The sequence below is a fragment of the Bactrocera oleae genome, chromosome 3 (assembly GCF_042242935.1).
Source record: "Bactrocera oleae isolate idBacOlea1 chromosome 3, idBacOlea1, whole genome shotgun sequence".
Taxonomy (NCBI): Eukaryota; Metazoa; Arthropoda; class Insecta; order Diptera; family Tephritidae; genus Bactrocera; species Bactrocera oleae.
In genome coordinates, this window is record NC_091537.1 from 7603942 (window position 1) to 7628674 (window position 24733).

The 24733-nt window shown below is 33.9% G+C and overlaps 1 protein-coding gene across 1 annotated transcript in view; it reads right to left on the bottom strand.

Annotated features, from left to right (window-relative positions):
- The window catches only part of robo3 (roundabout 3), a 140994-nt gene that overhangs the window by 55370 nt on the left and 60891 nt on the right, over positions 1-24733 (bottom strand). The window contains exon 2 of the mRNA XM_014231852.3: positions 4295-4488. Within this exon, the coding sequence (XP_014087327.2) occupies positions 4295-4488 (194 nt within the window). The remainder of the gene's footprint in view (positions 1-4294; positions 4489-24733) is intronic.

A 24733-nucleotide genomic window follows, 5' to 3' on the forward strand; every position in this document is an offset into this window, starting at 1 on the left:
TATACCCTATAATGTATGACGAGCTGATTTAGTCATATCCATCTATTTGTATATACACGTTTTATTCCCACAGTCGTTCCGTTTTTAGCTAGCTTTAAGCTGTTTCTTTTTCGGAACAGCCGATATCGGACCACCGCAACATATAGCTGCCGTTCAAACTGAACGATCGGAATCAAGTGCTTGTATGGAAAATTTTTTTATTTCTCGAGATTTTTTCACGATATATTGGATGGGTTATAAACTATAACAACGGTACAATATCCGCAGAAACTGTTTATATCGGATCACTATAATATATACTTGTAGCTACCATAAAAACTGGTCAAACAAACTCCAGTCCCTTTATGAAAAACTTTTTTGTTTGTCGAGATTTCGTCATGAAATTCGGTGTGGATGATTATCCACAACAGCGGTACAATCTCCAAACAAATTGTTCAGATCGGACTATTATAGCATATAGCTGCCATACAAACTGACCGTTCAAAGTAAATATAAAGATCTTTTTATACCCTATACAAATGTACCTGTGAAGGGTATTATAACTTTGGTGCAGCAGAAATTAACGCTCTCTCATGTTTATTCATTACGCTTATGTACTACTTTTATATATAATATTACTCATACGCAACGGCACTTCGAGACAGATTTGAAGTTATTGGTGTTATTATAAATTAAATGTTATACACATTGAAAATTAATGCAAATACATTTATTTCTACAAAAATTTATTTACTGTGATATATACGAGTAATTTATGTACTATGAGATGTATGTGTTAAAGCATCGACTCTCTTCCTCCTGTTAACTCATGTAACAGTGCTTGCTTAGGACAATGATTGGATTTTATTCTGGATATATGGTTTATATATATATGTTCATTATAATTTTCTTGTGCTAATATATCAGCCAATATGTACCCCGATGTAGCATTTAATCATGGTTATAAGAACTTTAGTTGCTCATACGCCATGGATTACAAAACTCATGGCACTGCCCAACTGAGCTATAAAACCTCTCTGCTTGCTACGAACTACATTCATTTGTAAATATCACACTAAAAATTGCATCAAAAGCCGAACGAAATTTAAGAAAAGTAGATACAAGTCGAGGTTTGTGCTATATATAAATTTGAGTACTATCTTAATAATTAATTTGTAGCTATTAGCACAATAGTTATTAAACTATTCATAAATAAGCGAGTTTATTTTATTTAGAAAGTCCCCATTTAGTTGGCATAAAAGCTGAGTTCATCAGTGTGAGCTGGGTTGGAATTGTTTAAAGTGTCGCTTTATAGCCTGCCAATTCTGACAGCTGGAGTTCACAAGCGACACACACACACACACACATTGATAAGCAAGCGCAAGCATGTGAGCGCAGTTTTCGTCTGCGTCAGGCAAATACACTCAAGAAAGTAAATAAACATTGCATATGTATGAAGTGCACTAAAAGCAGAAAGCAAACAAGCGTACACATATGTACAAACGCATACATACATACACATGTACGCCTAAACAAACATGACAGAAAGCGATGTGAGTGCAAACAAACAGAGTGCACCACTTACACTCTGCGCGCTCATGAACGCGCGTGTATGTATGTACGAGTATGTGCCTGAACAACGGTTAGCCAAGGTAGCAGACAGTAGACGCACGGTAGACAGAGCGCTGACAAAGGTGCAAGGATGTTAGCGGTGCAGTGAGGGTATACAAGGGAGTTGAACGAGCCACAACTGCAGAACTATAAAACTAGGGTGAATGCCAGGTAGATTTGAGTGGCTTTGGCGGCAGCTGACGTTCAACTCTTTTTTTTTCTGAGACTTTAAGCGACTGCAACGCATTTCGAACTTGCAACACAAGCGCAAGAGTTGTTCGCCAACTCATCAAACGCAGTGAAAAAAAAAAATAAACGCAGAGTTGGGAAATGACAGCTGAGCGCTGATGATGCGCTGAGGCGTACACTGAGGTGTATGCTGGGTGCGCCTGAGTGTAGGCAACAGCAGCAGCATTAGAGCCACGCACTCAGATGAAAAGTGGATGAAGTAAGGTCGCTGAATGTTCGTTAAGTTGAATTAAATATAGCCTCTGGATTTGCCAACGCTATTTACCTAACGTTAATGAAGTTGAGCATTTTTGCTTTTAATCGTTTTTCATGCACACTCTCTGCATTCTTTGCAATTTAAAGTCAAATTCCGGCGTCTGCTAACGGCTGCCAGGCACAGCAAAGCAAAAACCAAAACAAAACAAAAAATATAAAATTAAACAAAAAAAAGCAACAGCGCTTTGCCATGAAGAATTCGCGCGAGTATAAAAATAAATCCAACAAAAAAAATAAAAAAAATAAATAATAAAAAAGTAATTAGTGCGCTCAAACGCTCAACAGTTGAGAAATGAGAATTTAAATGGAAATAAAACATGACAAAAGGCAAAAAATTACGAAAATACAAAAACGCTGCAAATTAAAACAGAAATGGTGTGAAACATGGCAGAATGGGTATTTAAATGCGAATAAAAATTATATGAATGAACGAAACATTAAAATAAATAAAATGAAAAGTAGAAGCACGCACACAAAGAAAGTGTAAAGCAACTGTATGTGCCACAAAGAAAACAAGGAAAAAATTGCAAATCAAAAACGCAAGTCAGGAAGTAATTATCAACGCAGAACTGGAAACGGGCGCTTGAGGCTTAAATTAAAAAGTAAATAATATTAAGACTTGAAAGATAATTATCTAGCAAATAGAAGATAGCGGAGCATAAAAATGGCGATGGCATAAGGCGGCCAGATGTGATATGCTGGGTCAGCGAAATGCCTTAAGGAAAATTAGAGAAAAATTATAAAGGATCTTGCGCAAGTTAAATGTTGCAGCAAACAAAAAAAAATTTATTTTTTTTAATATTTTTTTTTAATATAATTTTTGTACTTTTGTATTTTATAAATAATAGGTTTTTTAAAGAGCCAAAAATATGTTGGTGCTATATAATTGTCATAACTGGGACATGGTTGAAAATTTAGTTACAAAATTCAAAAAGTGCCATGAATATGAAATTAAAGACAAACCTTGTTCAACATGTAAAAATAACTGCCAAACTCATATATTATTACCGCTCGTCAATAAATACGCTCAATAATAATCTTTTAGGTCAGCCAAGGAATGGTATGTGTCTTAACTATGTAAGGTAAATGCGGTGTGCGTTTTAACTAAAATAACATACTTCATTGATTCAAACCGTTTGCGTTTGCGCTTCTAGGTTTGAAAGATGAGTGGAAATATTTAAAAAATGGACCAAAGTGCGATAAATTGTCGATATTTCTTTGATTTGTCTCTCACATAATATTTTACAACAGAACCGGGTGTAGAACTATAAAATTTATTTAAAAAATTTGTATTGTTAGCTGAGTCGAAAATAAATTTCTAAACCTAGCTGAGACAAAAACACACATTATAAGGGTTTCTTTAATATTTCGGGATAAGCGAACAACAGCAAATATTAATCATCGAAAATTGCTTTCTTGTTTATTAAAGTATTCTTCAACAAGATCTATACACCTTTGCATGCATTTGAACCAATTGTCAAAACACTTTTGCCACGCCGATTGAGGTACCTCCAAAACATGTGTTCTGAACGCATTAAGCGCCTTTTCAGGTGCCGTTCAAGAAAATTGATAATATCAGTAAACTTTCAAACAAATTAATGCTGTAAACATAGCCAAGCTTCGTTTATTTCAATTAAATTACATAACGAAGACTGGGTATTTAAATGGAAAAGTAAATAGCAAATTAAATAATTCAAAAAAAAATGCGAATAACGCAACGGAACTCCAGAGCGGCAAAGAAAAAATCAAGGAAAATAAGCTACCGTCTTTATTGTCAACGACAGCACACTTGCTAAGCTTACACAATATCAGAGTAGGGTATATTAACAAAAAAAAGTAATGGCGCAAGGTTTGGGCCTTCGTATAATTGCAGCGCCACAGGCTCATTTACAAAGCGCAGTACGCGAGCCATTGCCACTATCATTACAGCGACCCATAAATCCGGCTCAGCGAGCAAATGACAAAAAAGAAATAAATAACAAACGAGAAAATAAACTAAGAAAATATCAAACTGCACAAAAAAAGCATTAAATTAAAAGGAATGCAGCGCAAAGGACAAATATATGCCAAGATGAAAAAGAAAAAAAAAGGAATAGAATTGAAATAAGTAAAACAAAGCGCGCAAATAGCTGAAAGGGGCACTATTTTAAAATTTAGTTGTTGTTGTTGTTATTGTCATTGCTGGCTATTTGCCACTTACCTTGAGAAAAAATAAGCCACCTGCCGGCAGCGTAATCCTGTGGGATCCGGGCAGTATTTTCAGCGGCACACCATCCTTAAACCATTGTATTGTGGGCGTTGGTGAGCCCTCTGCTTTGCAATTAAGTGTCGCCGGTTCATGCCGCGGCACCGTCGTATCTATCGGATGCTCGACTATTCGTGGCGGATGTGAACCTGCAAACGAAATGAAAAGAAATGGAAAAAAATATTTTAATGTAAGCAGCGGCATTCTTATGTATATGTTAATAAAAGCAACGAGAGAGTAACGGTAAAACGCAGTGATGCACATATGATGAGTATATGTATGAATGTGTGTGCAAAGTAAAGATGGAAACCAAAGCGCACCACTGTGAGAGAGAGAGCAGTAGGCGAGCCTTAAAGCGCAGCCACTCTACTGCTTCACCTTTTCATTGCCTACAATCGCAGCGCCAACGCATACAATTACTATTTACCGTTACTTTTTTTTCTTCTTCTTCAGATAGCTTCGTAGGAATTATAAACTTAATGCGAATTGCAAATGATCGCAATGCAAATTGCCAACTGCATTTCAGCACTTCCTTTGCCGCGCTAAGCTGCCGGTGGCATCAGCGTGCAGATAGCTTGCAATATCTCCCGCCGCATCCTCTTACCGCCGCCATGCAACTCATGCCGCTGAATGCCACCACAGCGCTGACTTCCTGTTTTAAGCGCAAATGCTCACTCACATGTGTTTGTTTATTTATTTTACTTTTATTTCCGTTTTCTCCCACTTATTGTTTTCATTATTCTTATGCACTCCTCTATCCTTTATTCCGTTTTTATTTATTTTCAGCATTGTAATGTTTTACTTGGATACGAATTCCTTTGCTGGCAACATTTTACGCGTTGCTCGTCGCACATTTGAGTGTCTCATTCAAGTGTTTTGCAACATGCCACATGCCACACGCTATTTGTGTGTTGCTTGTGCATTTTCAAGGTGCATTTTCAACGTTTCCGCTTGAGTTTACATTTGAATGAAAAATATATTCACGCATATGGGTTTCCAATTAATCCAACCAAGTGCGCACAGACGCCCCTGCAAAACTTCCTTGAGGTGCATATGTTACGCTGTAGAACACTTGAGACTTAAGTGTGTATATCTTGTATTTTGCGCTTTAGTACTTTCCAATTAAATAAAATTTTTATTCGGTTTGTAAGTAAAAAAAATATTACTTTGATATTAAAAGGATTTCGAAGCGCATAGCAAGTACTAGTGCCACAGGACTGATATTAGTACTAAAATAATTGCATTAATATCAAGGTTTGCTAAAATCGATACCAGTACCATTACCGGTGTCAATACCAATGATAATTTCAATACCAATGCTAATACCAAAATCAATATGTTTACCAATACCATTACCAACAATACTATCAATATCAATACTAAAAATAACAATTCCAATACCAATACCGATGTCAATACCAATACCAATATCAATACCAATACCAATACAAATACCAATATCAATACCAATAGCTATACCAATACTAGTACCGATACTACTGCCAATACCAATACCAATACCAATATCAAAATCAATATCAATATCAATACCAGTATCAATGCCAACAAGACCACTAACACCAATAGAAACAACAATACCAATACCAATATTAATACCAAAATCAATACTCCTACTAATATTAACAATAGTTTTAAAATCCAGTGAGGTTTTAATACTAAGAACGACACTTGATACGATACTAACCTTAATCAATATTTATATCAATATAATTACTAATACTAATATCAATGCCAATACCAGTCAACATCACCATTACCGATTATCTAAAAAAAATACTAATATAATATTGACCAATACCACTACCAATTACTAAATACCATTATCAATACAAGTCAGTATCACCATTACCAAAACCCATTATCTGTAAAAATATCGATAAATTTAAATTCAAGTAATAATACGAGGTCACGTTGGCTATAACAATATTAATGGCTATGTTATAATTAATAGCATTATCATTACTATTTCCGAAATGATACCAATACAATACTTATACCAATTAATATTAGAAGTAATACGTTGAGAGGATTAAACAACACATTTAACTTTACTAAGAAGATTATACTGGACTGAATTGCTTGTAACTCAATATTGGCTTAACCAACCCACAAAGCTGTGATCACGTCCAATCAAAGATCTAGTTGCAGATCAAGCACGAATATAAGAAAATTTTGTAAAATATGACATAACCTAAGAAAAAATGCCGAAAAACTGTTACTATTTTTAAGCAAAAAGAAAACAGAGTGAAAGAAAGAAAGGGATATCTTGAGAGTTAGTAGAGACAGAGAGACAGACAGATTAAAAAGGAAAAACTTCGACAGCTCCTTCAGCAAACTAACAGCAAGAGAAAGGGATGGTTTAATAATTATTAGAGAGAGACACAGCCTGATGTTAAAACGTAAGAAGTTAGAAAAGCTGCTTAGCAAATTAACAGTTGAGTGAGAGAGAAAAAGAGATATACTAAAAGTTGAAAAAAGAGGTAGTGAGTGACTGAAAGCATGCGTAGTTAGAAAAGCTACCACAGATCGTGGAATTTGAGCTAAATAAAAATGGTGTTTTTTCTCTCTCTTTCGGTATAGCTACACAAAAGTGATAAATAACTAAGCTTGAGGAAACAAATAATATCTTCTAGTGAAAATGCATTCATATCAGTTTTATTATATTTATCAGCCACTCTGGCTTAGAAATTATATCTTCCCACACAATCCTTACATTCACATAACCCACTTTCGCTTTGAGTTATTCCATTTTGATAAACTTTGACGTGAATTTTAAAAGCATGCTTAAGAAATCCCAGATAACTTTCTCCTATTTAGCATTCCTATAACGACAATCTGTGACGCTTATAAAAAGCATATGGCATCCGATGTTGCAGGAATGTTGCATGCTAGAGAGGCATACAACAATTTAACATTTTCTTACTACGCGCTTTTGCCAACTGCTCCAGTTCTTAACAATTACCATTTTCTCTATAAAATGTTTACCCACATTGTCCTTTGTACGCAAACGAGTACACAAAGTTATGCATTGTTGGCATTACACAGTTTATATTCTTTGTAAATTTAGTGCGGCACGCGCGCGTTGCCAACACCTGGCAAACAACTTGCGACAAGCAATATAAAACGCTTGGCTTTACTTAGCTGACTGCCTGCAACATTGCAACGTGCAACGCGCTCGAAAAGTGGCTGAAATTGTGCGCCGCTAAAAGGCGGCAACCCTTCCGTCCGTCCATCCAAGAGGTGATAAACAAAGTCGCGCAAAGTTGTTGCCGCTGCTAACTTGTGAAAAATGTAAGAGGCAAGCTGGCGCGCACGAGCGCATGAATTTAACACAAACTTCTTTGTTGCATGCAAGCGTGTGCAGCAGAAAGCTGAACGGCGGGTAAGCACCGAAATAATTGTCAAAAGGTGGCACGAGTAAACAAAGTCGACACGCGACTCAACGAACTGCCACAGCAAACCAGGCGCAGCGCAATACTTCAAGTTTCTCTTTTGTTGCATTTTCATTTTTTTTGTTGTTATTTTTGCTATTTTTAACTATTACTTTCTTGTTTGTAAACAATATTTACACATTATTTATATTTTTATAACCTCGGCCTTTGTCATGTAAATTATGGGCTGGTCGAGGCGTTTGTGCCTGTGGTGAAGAAATGAAAAACAAAGTGGCAACATTTTCCTCAACTTTTCTTCGAAAGTTTTCGCTTGTCACGCAATTGCGCTGAAATAAAAAAATTCAAAGCGTTGAAGGCCGTATGCATGAAGAAAGTGGAAAAAGAAAATAAAAGAATACGCGATTAATGTTTATAATTTATGAAACATGGGCGCTCAACTCGATTCGCTTGCCTTGATGAGCGCAGACGCGTTGAGTAAATAAGCTTCTTTGTAGGCGCTCATTAATTATTGTATGTCTGAGTGATTTGCAAGGCTAAGGCAGCAACCGAACTAATGGGCTAAAGTGAAAATGACTGTTATTCAGAGAGTTGCGTTAACTATAAAATCGTGAAGAAGTTGAAAAAAGTAGAAAAGTTAGACAGCAGCAGCTCTCTTGGGGGGTAGATGAGAGAGTGTTATACTTTTTGATTTTACTAGACTTCTTCATTCTGTAATCAGCGTACGCTAAGAAAAGCAGTTTTAGAAAAATATATATAACTTTAACACAACATGAAGAAGGAGACGCTTCTTGATCACATCTATAACACTTCAGAATAACTTGAGCTTTGAAAGGGTTATTTTCACAACTCACAGAAAGCCAATTAGTATTGTGATTAACACGCTTTCCACAATTGTGTAACCATATATTATATTTTAGGTGAAGATCATAAACAGTTATTTCAAATCCAAGTAATTTTTGAATTTTTGGTTCTAGTTACCATGTTAAACTAATTTACTAATTGGTCAAACTTGAACTCGTTCAAACCGAAATATTTTCGGCATGTAGAAAATTCACTAAATCTACTTTGCAAGCCCCTACAGTCTATACTTTTGACCAACTTAATTTCCCATAGAGTGTACTTCTTTTTTACTCTTATTTTATGAAAACCCAGGCTTTTAAACTACAATAATAGGTAACGAAAACTAATAGTAATATGGTTAAATTAGTTGCAAAATGTAGCTAATTTTACTAGAAAGGGAGTATAAAATTTGAACAGTACCAAATATTACCCAGACAACAAAGTTGAAGAGGTTCAAATATATTCACATTTTGGCGTAAAGTTAGAAAATAGACCAGAAATTGGTATTTAACATTAAACACCATTTATAAACTGAGCGATTTAAAATTTAAAATTAAAACAATTCATAAATTTGGTGTTTAATATTAAACACCACTTTTAAACTCAGAGTTTAACGATAAAAATGTGGTCCGAATTTCAGCCTAAATTTAGTGTTTTGGAAGTTGGTGTTTAACATTAAACACCATTCATAAACTCGGAGTTTATCGGTAAAAAATTTATTTTATTTTTATATTTTATAAGTTTTTATATGCGATAAACTCAACGAATTCAAATTTAAAATTAGAATATGAACCAATTTGTTGTTTAATATTAAACACCACTTATAAAGTCGGAGTTTAACGATAAAAAAAGTGTTCCTAATTACAGCTTAAAATTAAAAAATGGTACAGAAAGTGGTGGGAGCTAGTCACAAAATCGGAGTTTAACGTACAAACACTTGTATTACGATGAATTTCGAATTCACAGAAAGTATCCATATAAACGCCAGTGTTATGTGCTGTAATAGTGACATGCAACGCTGGCCTTAAACTAAATTTTTAATCATTATTTAGAAATTTGAATTACATATTCCTGCTTTTAATCAATAGAATTATTAAAATTTGTATACAAGTTAAACACTAAGTTTCCCAAACCCCATAAAAGTAAGTACTTAGTGATTATTTATACATCTTAAATCTTAAAACTCCTGTTTATGTAATACTGCTAATAAGTTTTTTTTTTTAATATTTCGCTTGGTTCGAGAAGCTACTAGTGCGCGATAATATATTATGTGTCTAACTCACCAAACAGTTCATTGTGTGTCATTCAGCAGGGTGCTGTTTCTGGCGCCCTAATGCCAGTGGTTGCCAAATATATTTTGAATTTGCTGCACATTGGCATGATCTGTAACACTTTTACGGATTTGGAGGCAAAACTCAGCACTAACTTGACTTTACTTGTGGCAACAATGTCGCGGCGTGGTCAAATATGCGCGCAGTGTGTTGAGTTGAAGCGTGTGGTGAGTAAAGGCGTTTTAATGTGTGTATAAATACAGTTTAATATATATTATAATTTGTTTTCAGCTGGATCTCTATTTTTGTGGTAAGAATCTGCGCATCAACAAGATTCCTAACTTTCGTGGCTCTTATTGGACGAGAGAGTGCGTTTTCGATCTGCTGTATCATCTCATTTTATTTGGCGTTAGTGTGACACAACTTAAAACAGTGAATAATAACAGTTGTAAATTTATTCAAGACAAATGTGTGTATATTAGTCTATCGTTTAAAGCATATTTATACTCTGGATAGGGTATAGTAAGTTTGCTGCGAAGTTTGGCATACACAGAAGGAAAGATCGGAGATTCTATAAAAGTTAAATATATATCATCTGTCTGTATATACTTATGCGAAATAGTCCCTCAGTTTTCGAGATATCGTTCTGAAATTTTGCAGACGTTCTATGCTCTCCAAGCAGCTGCTCATTTGTCGAACCGCCGATATCGCTTAAAACCAAGACTTTGTAAGGAAAATATTTTTATTTGACAAGATATCTTCATGAAATTTGGCTTGGACTATTGTTGAAAGTAGCAGTACAATTTCCAAAGAAATTTTTTAGATCGGATCACTATAGCATATAGCTGGCATATAAATTGAATGATCGCAATCAAGCGCTTGTATGGAAAACTTTTTCATTTGAAAAGGTATCGTCACTAAAGTTTGCATGCCGTATTGCTTGAATCAATGGTGCAATATCCAAACAAATTGCTCAGATCAGACCTCTATAGCATGTAGCAGCCAGACAGACTTTTTGATTTATGAAGGCTAATAGGTTCGTTGCAGCAACAGTAAAACTTTCATATACTGTTATTTTCTCACATGTTTAAAGTGCATAACTCAAGCACGCTTTGCTTTAATGTCAATGTAAAAAAGATCAATTACAACCTAAAGGCATGTTGCCACAAAATAATTAAAAAATAGCAAGCTGTTGACATTTTAACCGCTGTAAAATTGTACGCTTAAACGATAAAATCTACATGCGAGCGAGTAAACACAGACTCACACAAACAAATATACGTGGTGATATAACATGGCACGTATGTGAACATAGTAATTACTCTAGCATAGCCATAAATGTTGTTGCAACAACGACAATAAACAATTCGGGGGTACAAACACACACACACATCCAAATATCGCTGCATATTTTATAGTGAACGACAAGCACAATTTGACCGGCGGCTATTCCATTTGCACAACGGTCATAATAGTTGCGGCGCTGCTGCTGCCACAAATGCACACATACACAGGCAAATGATTCGTGCGATCACCGCTCACTGCAAGTGCCTTTGACAGGCATAACGCTGCGCTGCTTGTTGTTATTGCTACTGCTGGTTGTAGTTGTTGTTGCGTATGCATTATTATTACTGTCATTGTTGTTATTGTTGTTGTTGTTATGGGCTTTATCGAAAATGCTGGTACATGTTCGTACCGCACAACAACAACAATAACAGCAATATGCGCTTAACAATACTTTATGTTATGTAATGCAATGTCAATTACAATTACAATTACCCGAGCAACATGCGCAGCTGAGCGGTGCGAAAATTGCTGCTACCATGAATACTTGCAGCTGCAATAACAAAAACAAGAGCGACAATCAGAAAAATGAAGGCAGCAATAGTGGCAGTAATGATAGGGACAACAATGGCAACATAAATGGCAACAACAAAATTTACAACAAAAACATTGACCACAAGAACAGCAACATACAGCGTCCAGCATAATTGAAATTGTTGCGCTTACATGTTGTTATTGCAAATTGCACATAAATATACGGCTGCTGGTTTGCATACATCTTTGCATACGCATATGTATGTGCATGTGTGTATCTGTGTATGCGTAATCATTGTTGCTACGACTATGTGTTGCATGGCAGTTGCCTTGGCTCTGTTACACGACAGTTGCTTGTTGGCTGGTCATTTGGCCCGAAGGCTTAAAACGGTAACTGCTTTGTTTGTTATCTCGTGTTGTTGTTGTTGTTGTAGGCTGTATGTTATTTTTCGCTTTCATTTCATTTACTGTTGCATATTATTTCAGCTGTTGTCGTCGAGCTTGTTACTGCTGCCGTTATGGCTATCTCAAAAGGCTGTCCTAGATTTGTTGTTGTTGTTTGTTCATATTGCGATTTCATTGCATGCACATAATGTGGTTTAAAGATGCTACACACTGAGAGTAAATGATGACGAACATAATTTTTTGTTCCTGAATTGAAGAGTATTCACCGAAATATGGCTATTTTCAGAAAACAAAAAACAGTTCGGAAGTGTTTTGATGACATTATTATCTACATTGCAGTCGGATCTGTTACGGGAATAGTTTTTAGGATATCGAAACGATTTGATGAGTTAAGGAGTAATTAGTTAGTTCGTATCCGAACCCACATAGTCTTACATTATAAAATTTCTTCAGTTGCTTGAAATGCATCACTGATCACCATATAGAACCACTGACAACCTGGGAGAGCCATAGAAAATCAAAGAGATTCATTGAGAGCCTGAGAAAGCCATCGAGAATCAAAGAAAACATTTGAAAGCCACTGAGAACTTGGGTGAGCCACTCTAAACCAATGAGAACCATTGAGAACAAGAGATAGTCTTTTAGAACCAGGGAGGATCAAAAAGGTGCCATTGAGAACCAGGGTGAGCTACTGAGAAACAGTGAGAGCCACTGAGAATCAATGACAATGACTCCTGTAATCTTAACTAAAAATCTTTAGCTAGAACTGTTGATTTTTACCTACATGCTGCGATTACAATGGGTAAAGTAGAACTTTTGCATTCTCCACAAGTATTATATATTACCTTGGTTTAATTTACTGCCACGTCGAAACCGAATCGTCGTTGCAATTACTAGCACTAAAATACTAGTTCGGTTGAAACTTAAGTTATCAGTCAACGCAAGTTAAAATTACAATACATAACAAATACAATACAATTTAAACAAATAAAGTATTTGTCTGAGCTAGATTCACTGTGGTGTTTGTCTTATCTAAGTTTGAACGGACATCTTACACAGAAATTTAAAATGTTTTATTTTGCATTTGACTTCGTATGCTCCAGTATTTTATACAAATAAATAATTGCTGTCGAAAGATACAAGATAACTTCAGTTTGATCTTCAAATACCATTTAAATTATTTGAAGTTACGCTTGTCACAAATATTTCAATTCAACCTCTTCCGGCCGCAAAAGTTTAATACTTTTGGCTATGTAGATTGATGGCTACCTATCATAAGAATGTTACATACTACACAAATACACATAAACAACAACACAAATATGCAAATCGGTTTTTTTGCATATATACGCTTAATATATTTTTGTGGTTTATTTGTTCAATTTCTCACCGCAACATTTCTTGCATTTTGCTGGAATGCCATTACGACGGCATGTTTGCTATTCTAGTTGGACTACATATTTTGATGTTGTTATATGCATTTTTTCTGCCATTTTTCATTTCATATTTTCATTTTCCAACCATTTCTCTTGCCATTAGTTTCTGCTTGTTGCGGCAGTTTTTGCACATTTGTTGCATGCGTGTGGCATGTTTTGAATTTCCGCCTAACAGTCAGGCAATTTATAAACATTTTTCCCACAGCTTTATTTGATGCAACTAACTGTGCTTGGCACTATTTATTTACTAACCACTTTTGAACAGTTGCCCTACTTTGTGGCAAGTGACTTTGTAAAATTGTTGTACCATTTACAATTTGTTACAAAATTGTTGGAAATTGCTTTGGAATGAGAGCAGCGTGTAAAAATATTTGCGGAGGTTTGAGTGAAATATATTTCTACGGTCGCCTTTTAAGCTTGTAAAAATGTGTTTGTATAATTTCGCAATATTTATTGTTTTTTTTTTCTGTATTATTCAAAATATGATCTGCTGTCTCGAAAAAGAAGATGAAATCGTTAAGAACATATGTGGAAGTTACTCCTAACTATCGGGTAATAGAATTCTGTGTACTATTTTGTTTAAGCATTGCTCTATGTGGTGTTAAAATTTCTTTCCCAGCTGGGTGAGTATATTTGGTGCGTGTCTGAACTAAATTCGTTATGGTTGTTGTCTCCACTACACGGTGAGTGAAGGTCTAGTATAAGAACAACCTTTTGTTTAAAATATGCTATTCACCGAACTACATAAGTGAAAATCACTGAGTGCCATTTTTTCTGTTTTAGGGGAAAGATCTATTTTTCCAAACACGCTTTGTAAACAGGAGTTGATTCGAGCGATTCGGAGAGAGCCGATCTATATAAAAGAAATTTTAGCGCATCTTCATTCCATCTCACCTAACTCTTTTCTTCATTTATAGACATTTTGGAATACGTATATGCGTAGTTCATTTGAGAGTCGACAGAGTTAACTGATTGATTATTTATATTTTGAAAAAGTTCAATTCAAAACTATGTTATGCGAAAAGTAAAGGTCTGACAAATATAACTTTCAAGCTAAGCAAAAATTATTTATTAGGAATAGTTTGAAACAAAATTTTTTTACAAAGGCGAAATTTCGTTAAGATATCTTGTGAAATAAAAATGTTTTCATACAAACATACATACATTTGATTGTTCAGTTGGTATGACCATATCCTCAAGTCATCCGATATCGACATTTTAGACATATGAGCAGCTTCTTGGGGAGAACAGGACGTTTGCAAGGACGCTATCTCACAAACTGAGGAACAAATTCGTAGATACAGACAGAGGGACAGATAGGTGGACGTGGTTAAATCTACTCAGCTCATCACCTTGATCATTTATAATTTATAGAGTCTCCGCCGTTACCTACTTGGCAACCAGGGTATATGCTCGCTGTTAAAAAAAAAAATTATTTCATTCTAAATATTTTTGTATGGTAAACCCTATACATAAACAACTTGTATGCTTGTAAACGTAAGGCCTGAATCAACCTTTTAAATTTCCATCAAAATAAATTGTCATTAAGTTTATTTACACACTTAATTTGGCAATGCGCAACACAGTCATTTGACCTTTGCCCTCCAACATTTGTGTATTGGGATTTTCGGTTGGATTTCTGTTGATTGCTGGTCGCTGCTGAACATTTGCAAAGCAGCAGTGTGATGTGAAGTATTCAAAGCAACACACAAGTAAATAAAATTTTCGCTTTTTGTTTTTGTTTTTATCTTGCAATTGTGCCAACGAGTCACCTTCTGTGCAGCGCAATCAGTAAAAATGGCAGAGTTGAGGCAAAAATACATGCAAGAACAGCGGCGAAAGCAACAGTAAAAACAAAAATCAACAACAACAAGAACTTAGGAATAGATTTAAAGAAATTTTCAAATTAAGCTGTGCTGTGTGGAAAGTGCAAAACTAACAACAGCAACAATAATATTGGCAACTGCCTCTGCTTCACCGGAACAAATACGAAAACACTAGTGTTCTGCGGCCATGTTTACATTTTTCGGACTGCGCCATACTATGCTCGCATATCTTTTAACCTTTTCGTCTCGCAAATTCTACTGAGAACGTCTGCAGGCTTGTTTGTTTGGCAGCGAGCGTTATTTTCGCTTTTTTTTTGTCTTTATTTTTTGTTTCGTTTTTTCTGACCCCTGCTTGTTGTCAGTTTTTTCTCAAGTAATTTTTTGTTCCGATGTATGTTAGTGTGAATATATACAACCTAATACACAAGCATATATACACATACATATATACATATACAAGCAACCCTCATATTCTCTCACACACACATATATACATACAATCCCTCTAATTTCGAACAATTTTGTTTTTATTTGCTGCACTAATTTAGCCGGCAGCGTCAACGCCACCTTTGCACTCAGTCATCAGTCACCACCCGCGTTGATTTGCTGCATGTTAAAAACTACAACAACAACAAGACATTCCATGTTATGTTACTTTACACTCATCGCCTGGTGTTTTTTGGTTTTGGTTTGATTTTTTTCATGCGCTTGTTTAGCTCGCTGGTTGCCTGGTTCGTTGACTACTTATTGTTTGTCAGCTGGTCAGGCCGGTTGTTCGGTTGTTTGGTTGCCTGGTTGTCCTGTTGGTTGGTTTGTTAGTGTATCGTTAGATTGTAGCTCGTTTCATTTTATTTAGCTGGGAGTGCCCTGCGGCTGTGTTCAACACGCTTGCTGGGTATGCTAAAATAAAAATAGCAAGGTTTCCCTCTGCCGTTTATGTTACTTTGCTTGCAGTTACAACAATAAAAAAGAACGTAAAAACGGTCGTATGGAGAAACACCCACATATGGGGTTTTCAGATGAGTCAGCACAATGTTATGGCATTGAAAATGTGGTGCTTAAATTAAAATAGCATTTCACAGTGAAGGCCAAGCTAGAAGAGCTTAGGTGTTGAGCATTAAATAAGTAGATATGTATATCTGAAAATCTAACTAAATTCAAAAAATGTGAGTCGGTAGAAAACCTAAGAGCAAGTATTAACTTTGGCTGCAACGCAGCTGTAAAATCCTTTACAGCGGCATTTCTTATAGCATAGAATGGTCTTTACCTTAATTTTAATTGGTCAGTTTGTATAACAGCTATATGCTATAGTGAACCGATCTGAATAATATGTTCGGAGTTTCTAGCATTGCCTGCACAAATAATCGCTGCCAAATTTTATGAAGCTAATTTGCCAAATCAAAAAATTTTCCATACAAACATTTGATTCCGATCGTTTAACTTGTATGCCACCTATATGCTATGGTATCCGATCTTAGCGATTTCATCGGAAATTATAGTGTTACCTTAGGCAATGATCCATGTCAAATTTCGTGAAGATATCTCGCCAAATAAAATTGTTTTCCATACAAGCACTTGATTCTGATCATTCAGTTTGTATGGCAGCTATATGCTATAGTGGTCTGATATCGGCGGTTTCGACAAATGAGCAGTGTCATGGGAAGAAAAAGAAGTGCGGCAAACTGCAGATCGATATCTCAAAAGTTGCGGAACAAGTTCGTATATAAACAGACAGACGAGTAGGTGGACGGATAGACGAATATAGCTAAATCAACTCAGCTCGTTACGTTGATAATACATATAGGTATATTTATACTTTATACAGGTTTCTAAGGCTTTCTTCTGGGTGTTACAATCTTCGTTCAGAGTATAAAGGATATCATAAATTTATGTAATCATATATGTTATGAGCTTCGCGTTTTGGAGAGCGGCATTCGTTTAACGGGTTACATGGGTTTCGTCAAGCAAAAAACTTCAAACTTTTTATTATTCCGATTATATATATTTGGTAAAGATTTTAAAGGAAAAACACAGTGTAAACAAAGTTTCGTTAAAAACGCGTTTAAAGTTTTTAGTGACTTATAGCTAACCTCGAGTGCACAAATTTTCAAAGCTGCATCTCCAAAACTATTACTGGTATCAACTTGAGAATTTAAGACAATTGTCTAGAGATGTTAAATAATGAAATAAGAGAGTCATTTTTTTTTTTTGGAAGCCGTGAAACCCATGTAACCGCTTAATACACAGCGATTTTGCGATTTTTTCATATTTCTATAATAATAACTTCCAACCTAACCTAACATTTCCTCTATATTTTGGTAAAATCGATTAATTTTCACTTGAGGCTTTTTGTGGTGTTCTCAGAAATTCAGAACAAAAACTTTATTCTACGAGAGCACTACTAGTAGGTATTGCGATCAGTGTCAAGTATCCTAGAGACATTATCTTTGCATTGTTTATAAGATGTACGCAATTATCCCTTATCCTCACTTTTAATTTATTTAACTTTTATTTTAATTATCAATTTTAACACTGGAAAATCCTTCGCCTAGTAGGTTAAGTAGTAGAGAGGTCGCTTTTGCTAATTTTCCGGTTCCCTTTTTAGAAAAAATTTAAGAATATCAAACTCAATGACTTCAAGTTCTTAAAGTTGAAAAGATGTTGCTTGAAAAAATAGAGAGATCTATATAAAAGGCATGAAAAAGTATCAGCAAATATGCATTTTAATCTCATTTTCTATCTCCCTTTGATAATTCGTTAAAAGTATTGTCATATTACGTCAGAGGCAGCAATAAGTATGACTTATCTACTGACTTTAAGATTAAGTTTCGGTTTTACATATTAAAGTTAGTCCAAGACATCGAATAATATGAAATTATAAGACTAATCGAAACTCTTTTTCTTAAATATTCGGTGCATTAATACAATTTTTGAAGCCACTTTCACTTCAATTAGAATCCTGAGTATTTTCAATTTTTCACTGCAATATTTTCTTTAGCAATTCTTTTGCAAGAATTATGCTTATAATGCCTGCATTTATAATAAAATTCATTACTCAGCGCACAAAAGTATGCTTTGATATTTGTCATTCCGCTTTAAAATACTTAACTTAATTTCATCATTGCTTCACTTTAACCGCGCGAAAATATATGTTTTCCCTCACATGCTCAGCTGAACCAGAAATATTGTTAAATAAACATTGCACACGAACACACACACACACACACATATGTATGTATTATACATTTTATGTTATGTAAACAAACACATGTAAGTATCTAACACAAACAAACAAACTCAAAAAAAACGTCACCAAAATTCATTGAACATTTTGAGGGGTGCTCGACCGGTGACATGCAATATTTAGAAAAGCAGAAAATAGTAAGTAAAAGAAAAAAAATATAATAAAAATGAAAATATTTACTCAATTGGTATTTACGCCCTTTTGAAGTTTTGTATTTCATTGCATCACCTAGCCAACCAATCGTACTACACCCGCCAAGCGCGCCTCCTGCTTGCATGCTCGCTGATTGCGCAGCAGGGGTACACGCCTAATGGTTGTGTGTGCGTGCGTGTGTGTATGTTTAACTGTGTTTGTGGCTTTGTTTGTTCCTGCATGAATACACACATGTATTTTTTTTTGACTTTTCCATAAATTCTGTTTGTCAAGGGGATGTCCTTCGCAGCAGTGGTTTATTTGTTCACTTACTGTCCAGTCTACTCATTGTTGTTGCTGCTATTTGATATACTTGTAGTGTCTTCTCTCTCCGTTATTTGCTAGCATTGTTTTCATTGTCATTTCATAATGTTAACAATGATTCATAATTTTTCAAAGCTCGCTTGTCATTTGCCCTAAACACCCTGTTGAGTGATTACGCATGGCGGTGTGTGTATATATATGCGTATATGTGTGTTTGCAGTTGTTTGTTTTTGGTGTTGGCGCGCTTGATATGTCAACAATTATCGTAATTGAAAGAGTGTTAGACTTTTTGACCGATCAGTTAGTTAGTGTATTGGACAGTCTGCCTGCATGTCTGCTGTGCTTCCTGCCTTTTAGTCTGTGACAGCTATGAGAAATGTGTTATTTTTGGCTGCATACTTACTCATATGACTCAGATTTGTTTAAGTTTGGGTGGCTAATGGGCATGTATGTACAATAGTTATATGCAAAGATAGTAAGGGTGCTATGTTTATGCTTTTGTTAGCTGAAAGCATTTTCAAAAATTGCTTGGACACAACTTTTCTATGGGAAAGAATTTGAAGGAGTGAACGATTTAATTTTTTCATAATTTAAGCTTCAGAAAAATATTCGAATGTTTCCTTTCAAGAATTTTAAGTCAATCTGGAGCGTAGTTAGCATTCAATAAAGTCTTTATGACCACGTGATTCACTTCATTAAAGTCGGAAAGCTAAATAAATTCAGAGTTAACCATAAACGTTTTTTTTTAACCTAAAAAAACAAGCCGAAGAAAGTTGTTTAAAAAAATATAAAAAAAATTTTTCAACTCTTTCGACCTGCAAGCTAACCTCAATTCCATTCACTGGAGAAATGTCAAAACGTATAGAAAAAGACTTTCTGAAATTATATCCCCCGTAAATTAAAATCCTCTAAGAAAAAGGTGGACAGTTTCACTCAAAATACTTTCCAAAAAAGTCGAATTAGAGTTTCGTGTGATATCCCATGTTCCATAATATAACATAATTATATTAACAAACAACAACTACTGTATCATCTTAAACTTTACACTGAACAGGGTATTTTAAGTTTGTCATGACGGTTGCCATATCTGTCTGTCTGTTCGTCTAACTATAAGTGCACTAGCCCAACAGTTATACGGATATCGAACTGAAATTCTGCACACGTACTTGTCGTCCCAAAAAGCTGCTTATATCTCAGCATTGGTATTATCGGACCATTATGATATATAGCTGCCATATAAACTGACCCATCAAAGTCAACAAAAATAGCTCCTTATACTTTTTAGTCAAAGTCAACAAAAATAGCTTCTTATACTTTTTAATATAAGAAATGCAATTTACCTCGCGGTTAACGAGACACTGATAACCAGATACATGAACGAAATGTCCAAAGTTAACTCTCAAGCAATATCACGAATTATTTTTCACACACTCACTCGTGATCACCATCCACAAACCATTAACAAGCGCTCAAGTATCCTTCTAACTCAGCAAAACTGGAATTCCCTATCAAATCCACAACCGCTTCATCATCATTAAATATGTAGTTGGCGAAAATTGTATGCAAACTTTCGCAAAATACCGGCACACTTAATTTGCGGATAACGACACAGCAGGCTGTTGGCCAAATAGCACAAATACACTCACACTTATTTATTACTTTAATCAAGTTAACCGTAATGAGAATTTAAATGCCTAAAAGTATGCCACTAGGATGGCACATAAATTTATTTGGCCGAAAGCCTAGTCAAAAAACGCGAGCGTAAACAAAAACAACGGTAAATATTTAGAGCAACACAATAAAAATAAATTTGCTGCTGTATTTGTTGTTGGCAAATAGTTGCAAGCGCCGGATTCAACAGCAACAACGGATGCCGACACTGAAAACCGCTTTAAATCACTCAAAATGCGACACACTAACACCAACAGATGACGCGTATCAACAAAACGTACATACATATCCCGTTAAACAAACTCACACACACTGTCATATGTATCTGTATATGAGAAACTAGGGTGACCGCAAAAATGCTAATTTCTCTAAGAATTTATGAGCGAAACAAATAAATATTGTTGTTTTATCATATACATACATATATACATATATGATGTGGTTGTTGTTATTGCTGGTGTTGTCACAAGCATGCTCGAGTAAAAGCTGTCAAGTAGGCACTATTTTAGTGGTGTTGAAACGCATGAACCTACACAAACTGACCCAAAACAATCATTTTCACAGCGCTCAACCAGGCGTATGAGCGACATTAAAGTTCAGGCACCGAACACCCGATTGCACATACACTTCTTTGAAGTGTGGCGTTGAAGTGCTCGCTCGTTTAGGTGGCAAAAATATTTAACTGAACGAGTTGTCGGTGTTCACACACCGTGTGAAGTTGAAAGAGTGCTTCGACGATATTTTTGTTGTTGTTGATGGTTATACATACATACATATGTAGAATAAGTTTGGACAAAGTGATATGGAACCTTTTGAATATGTTGTTTACTATTATTTTTAAGTTCCTTTAATTGTGTTTATTACTTAAATACTCTTTGCTTTTGTTATTCCTTAAGTATCATACTTAACTGTACTGTTTCACGAACGTGACGAGCAAACGCGTTATATTTCAACGATCTTTCACTAGTACAGCACTTTAAGTATCTCTCACAGCACTACAGTGAATGGGCTTTAGATATAAATTATCATCAAAATTAAAATTAACATTAATATTAAAATCAAAATTAAAATTAAAATTAAAATTAAAATTAAAATTAAAATTAAAATTAAAATTAAAATTAAAATTAAAATTAAAATTAAAATTAAAATTAAAATTAAAATTAAAATTAAAATTAAAATTAAAATTAAAATTATATTAAAATTAAAATTAAAATTAAAATTAAAATTAAAATTAACATTAATATTAATATTAAAATTAAAATTAAAATTAATATTAAAATTAAAATTAAAATTAAAATTAAAATAAAAATTAAAATTAAAATTAAAATTAAAATTAAAATTAAAATTAAATTAAAATTAAAATCAAAATTAAAATTAAAATTAATATTAACATTAATATTAAAATTAAAATCAAAATTAAAATTAAATATAAAATTCAAATTTAAACTATATTGTAAATTATATTGAAAGTGAAGTAAAATTGAAACTTAAATTCAAATTAAAATTAAAACTAAAATTAAATATGTTATTAATAATATTAATATTAATATTAAAATTAAAATTAAAATTAAAATTAAAAAAAAAATTTTAATTTAAATTTAAATATAAAATTTAAATAAAAATTTAAATAAAAACTAAAAATTAATTCATTTAAAATTAAAATTAAATGGAAATTGAAGTAAAATTTAAAATAAAATTTACTAAATTAAAATAAATTAAATATGATATTACCAAATAATGTAAAAAGTGAAACTAAAATAAAAAACTAATTAAATATGGATTAAAATTAATATTGTAATTATAATTAAAATTAATTGCATTATAAATTAAATTTAAATTTAAATTTATATTGCATTAAATTCAATTCAAAACTAAAATTAATATTAATTAAAAATATTTAAATTGAACATTTTAGTGGAATTTAAATTAAAATAATGAAAAGCGAAAAATAAATTTCAGTACAAAATTTAAAGCAATCTATGCAATTAGAGCAAATATTTGCCTTACACAAGCAAAACTCTGGCCAAAAATTCATTTTCATAACATTGTGCTGCTCCCACATTTGGACTCTCTCGAGACAAATTGCAAGTTAAGCGCAAAATTTATTATTGCGAAATTTTCCTGAGCGACCACACACACATACATACACAAGCAAGAGCACAAAAACAATTATGTCACTAAAACACTGACACACTGGTTGTAGAAAATAGTTGCAATAGTAGTAGATAAACGGAGAAAATGGAAGACAAACTTTTCCAGAAACTCAGTGACTATATTTTCATGCATATCCACCCACTATATACATAGATTAATACATATGTCTGAATGTGTATGCGGATATTTATGGAGCAAACCTGTCGCAATTATTCCACACTTTGTCCGGCTTGAAATGAAATTCCGCTTTAGTGTGCAAAGATATGGTATACACAGACAAACATATAAACTTATACCTATATATATAAATATGTATATAAAATCAACTCTGGAGTTTTGCATACAAGCAAAATTGCTGTGGCAATAGTTTTGTGCAGCAAAATGTTCAATTAAACATACAGATAGACTAAATTTTGGCATAAAGCGAATAAAATAACTGTAATAATAAATTAGGTGCTTATATAAAAGTGTAAAAATAAATTTGTGTTGGGAGTTGGAAATTTAAATTTAGTCTTTTTGTAGGTAATTTGCTAGATGAGAGGTAAAACTACCACGTTTCATGTAAAATATAAAATATATACAAATTTTGTAAATAATATATACAATAATATATAATAACAACAGAATATACTTTAAAAATTACTAGACTACAAGGCTCTTACAAAAATACTCAATTTGGAGCATTGGAAAATATTGAAATCTCTCTGAGTGCATGCATTGTAAAAATATATACAGCCATCTACAATTGCCAAATTAAAACAACGTGGCAACGCTGTTTTAATAGATGCCTGTCAGTAATATTATGTGAGATTAAGTTTGAAAAATGGTTCATATATATGTATTTAAAACATAATATATGATTTTTAGTCCAAACTAATACTGCGGCAAGGCCAAATGTCCAGTCACAATTCCTCATCAAATTTTGCTATTTGTAACGCCATCTATATGTGCTCAAACATTCCACAAACTAGCTGTGAAGTTGTCAGTCTCAACTTTTTTAACGTTCTACTAGCTTCAAACATATTTTAGTTTGCTTTTCTAGGCCGTTTGCTAACGTTTCGCTTGGCTTTGGCAACATTATCGTCTTTTGGGAGAGCAATCAAGATAAAAGTTGCCCATTTGTATTTACATACTTGTCTTTTATGTAGTGTAAACACATAAGAAGCTGGAAAAAGCAGTCATAATGGTAACGGTTTTACAACGTTTAAGCACACATTGAGAGTTTGGAACAAAGTCTGAAAATTTACTGCAATTAATACAAGACAAACAGCAGCACCAAATGGTTTATTGAGTGTTTTGTCCTTCAATCGCGTCGCTGTGAAGACTTTGAACAGCTTTCAAACCGTTTATATGTTCAAGAGTAAATTACCGAAACTCTAAAGAACTACCAAACTGTTTTGACATGTCACATGCTGATATTAAGGCAAATTTGCCTTATAAAACTACATAACAGCGCTATTCAAAGTGATAAAGCAGATTACAAAGTGAAATCGGATATTCCACTCGATGTAAGCACCAAACATAAGAAGAAAATGTATATGCATCTAACTCAGAATCGTGTATTCCTATAACCAAGCACAATTGATTAATTTTATTAAAAAGAATAAACAAAATTTGCCGAAAACAAAAAATGGACAAGTGGAACACCTTTAGTAGGAGGTAAATAATATGTACCAGCATATTAAAGCTTTAATAAACGTAGCTATTTTTCAGCAGGTATAATTCCACATATACTCTGCGTCTTAAGTCCACAATTTTCGTATTTAAAAGCGACATACATACAAACATGCAAATAGCGCTTACTTAAAGTCGTGTTATTTACACATTGCCTCTTGTCACCGCTGTGGCACGTTTTCGTCA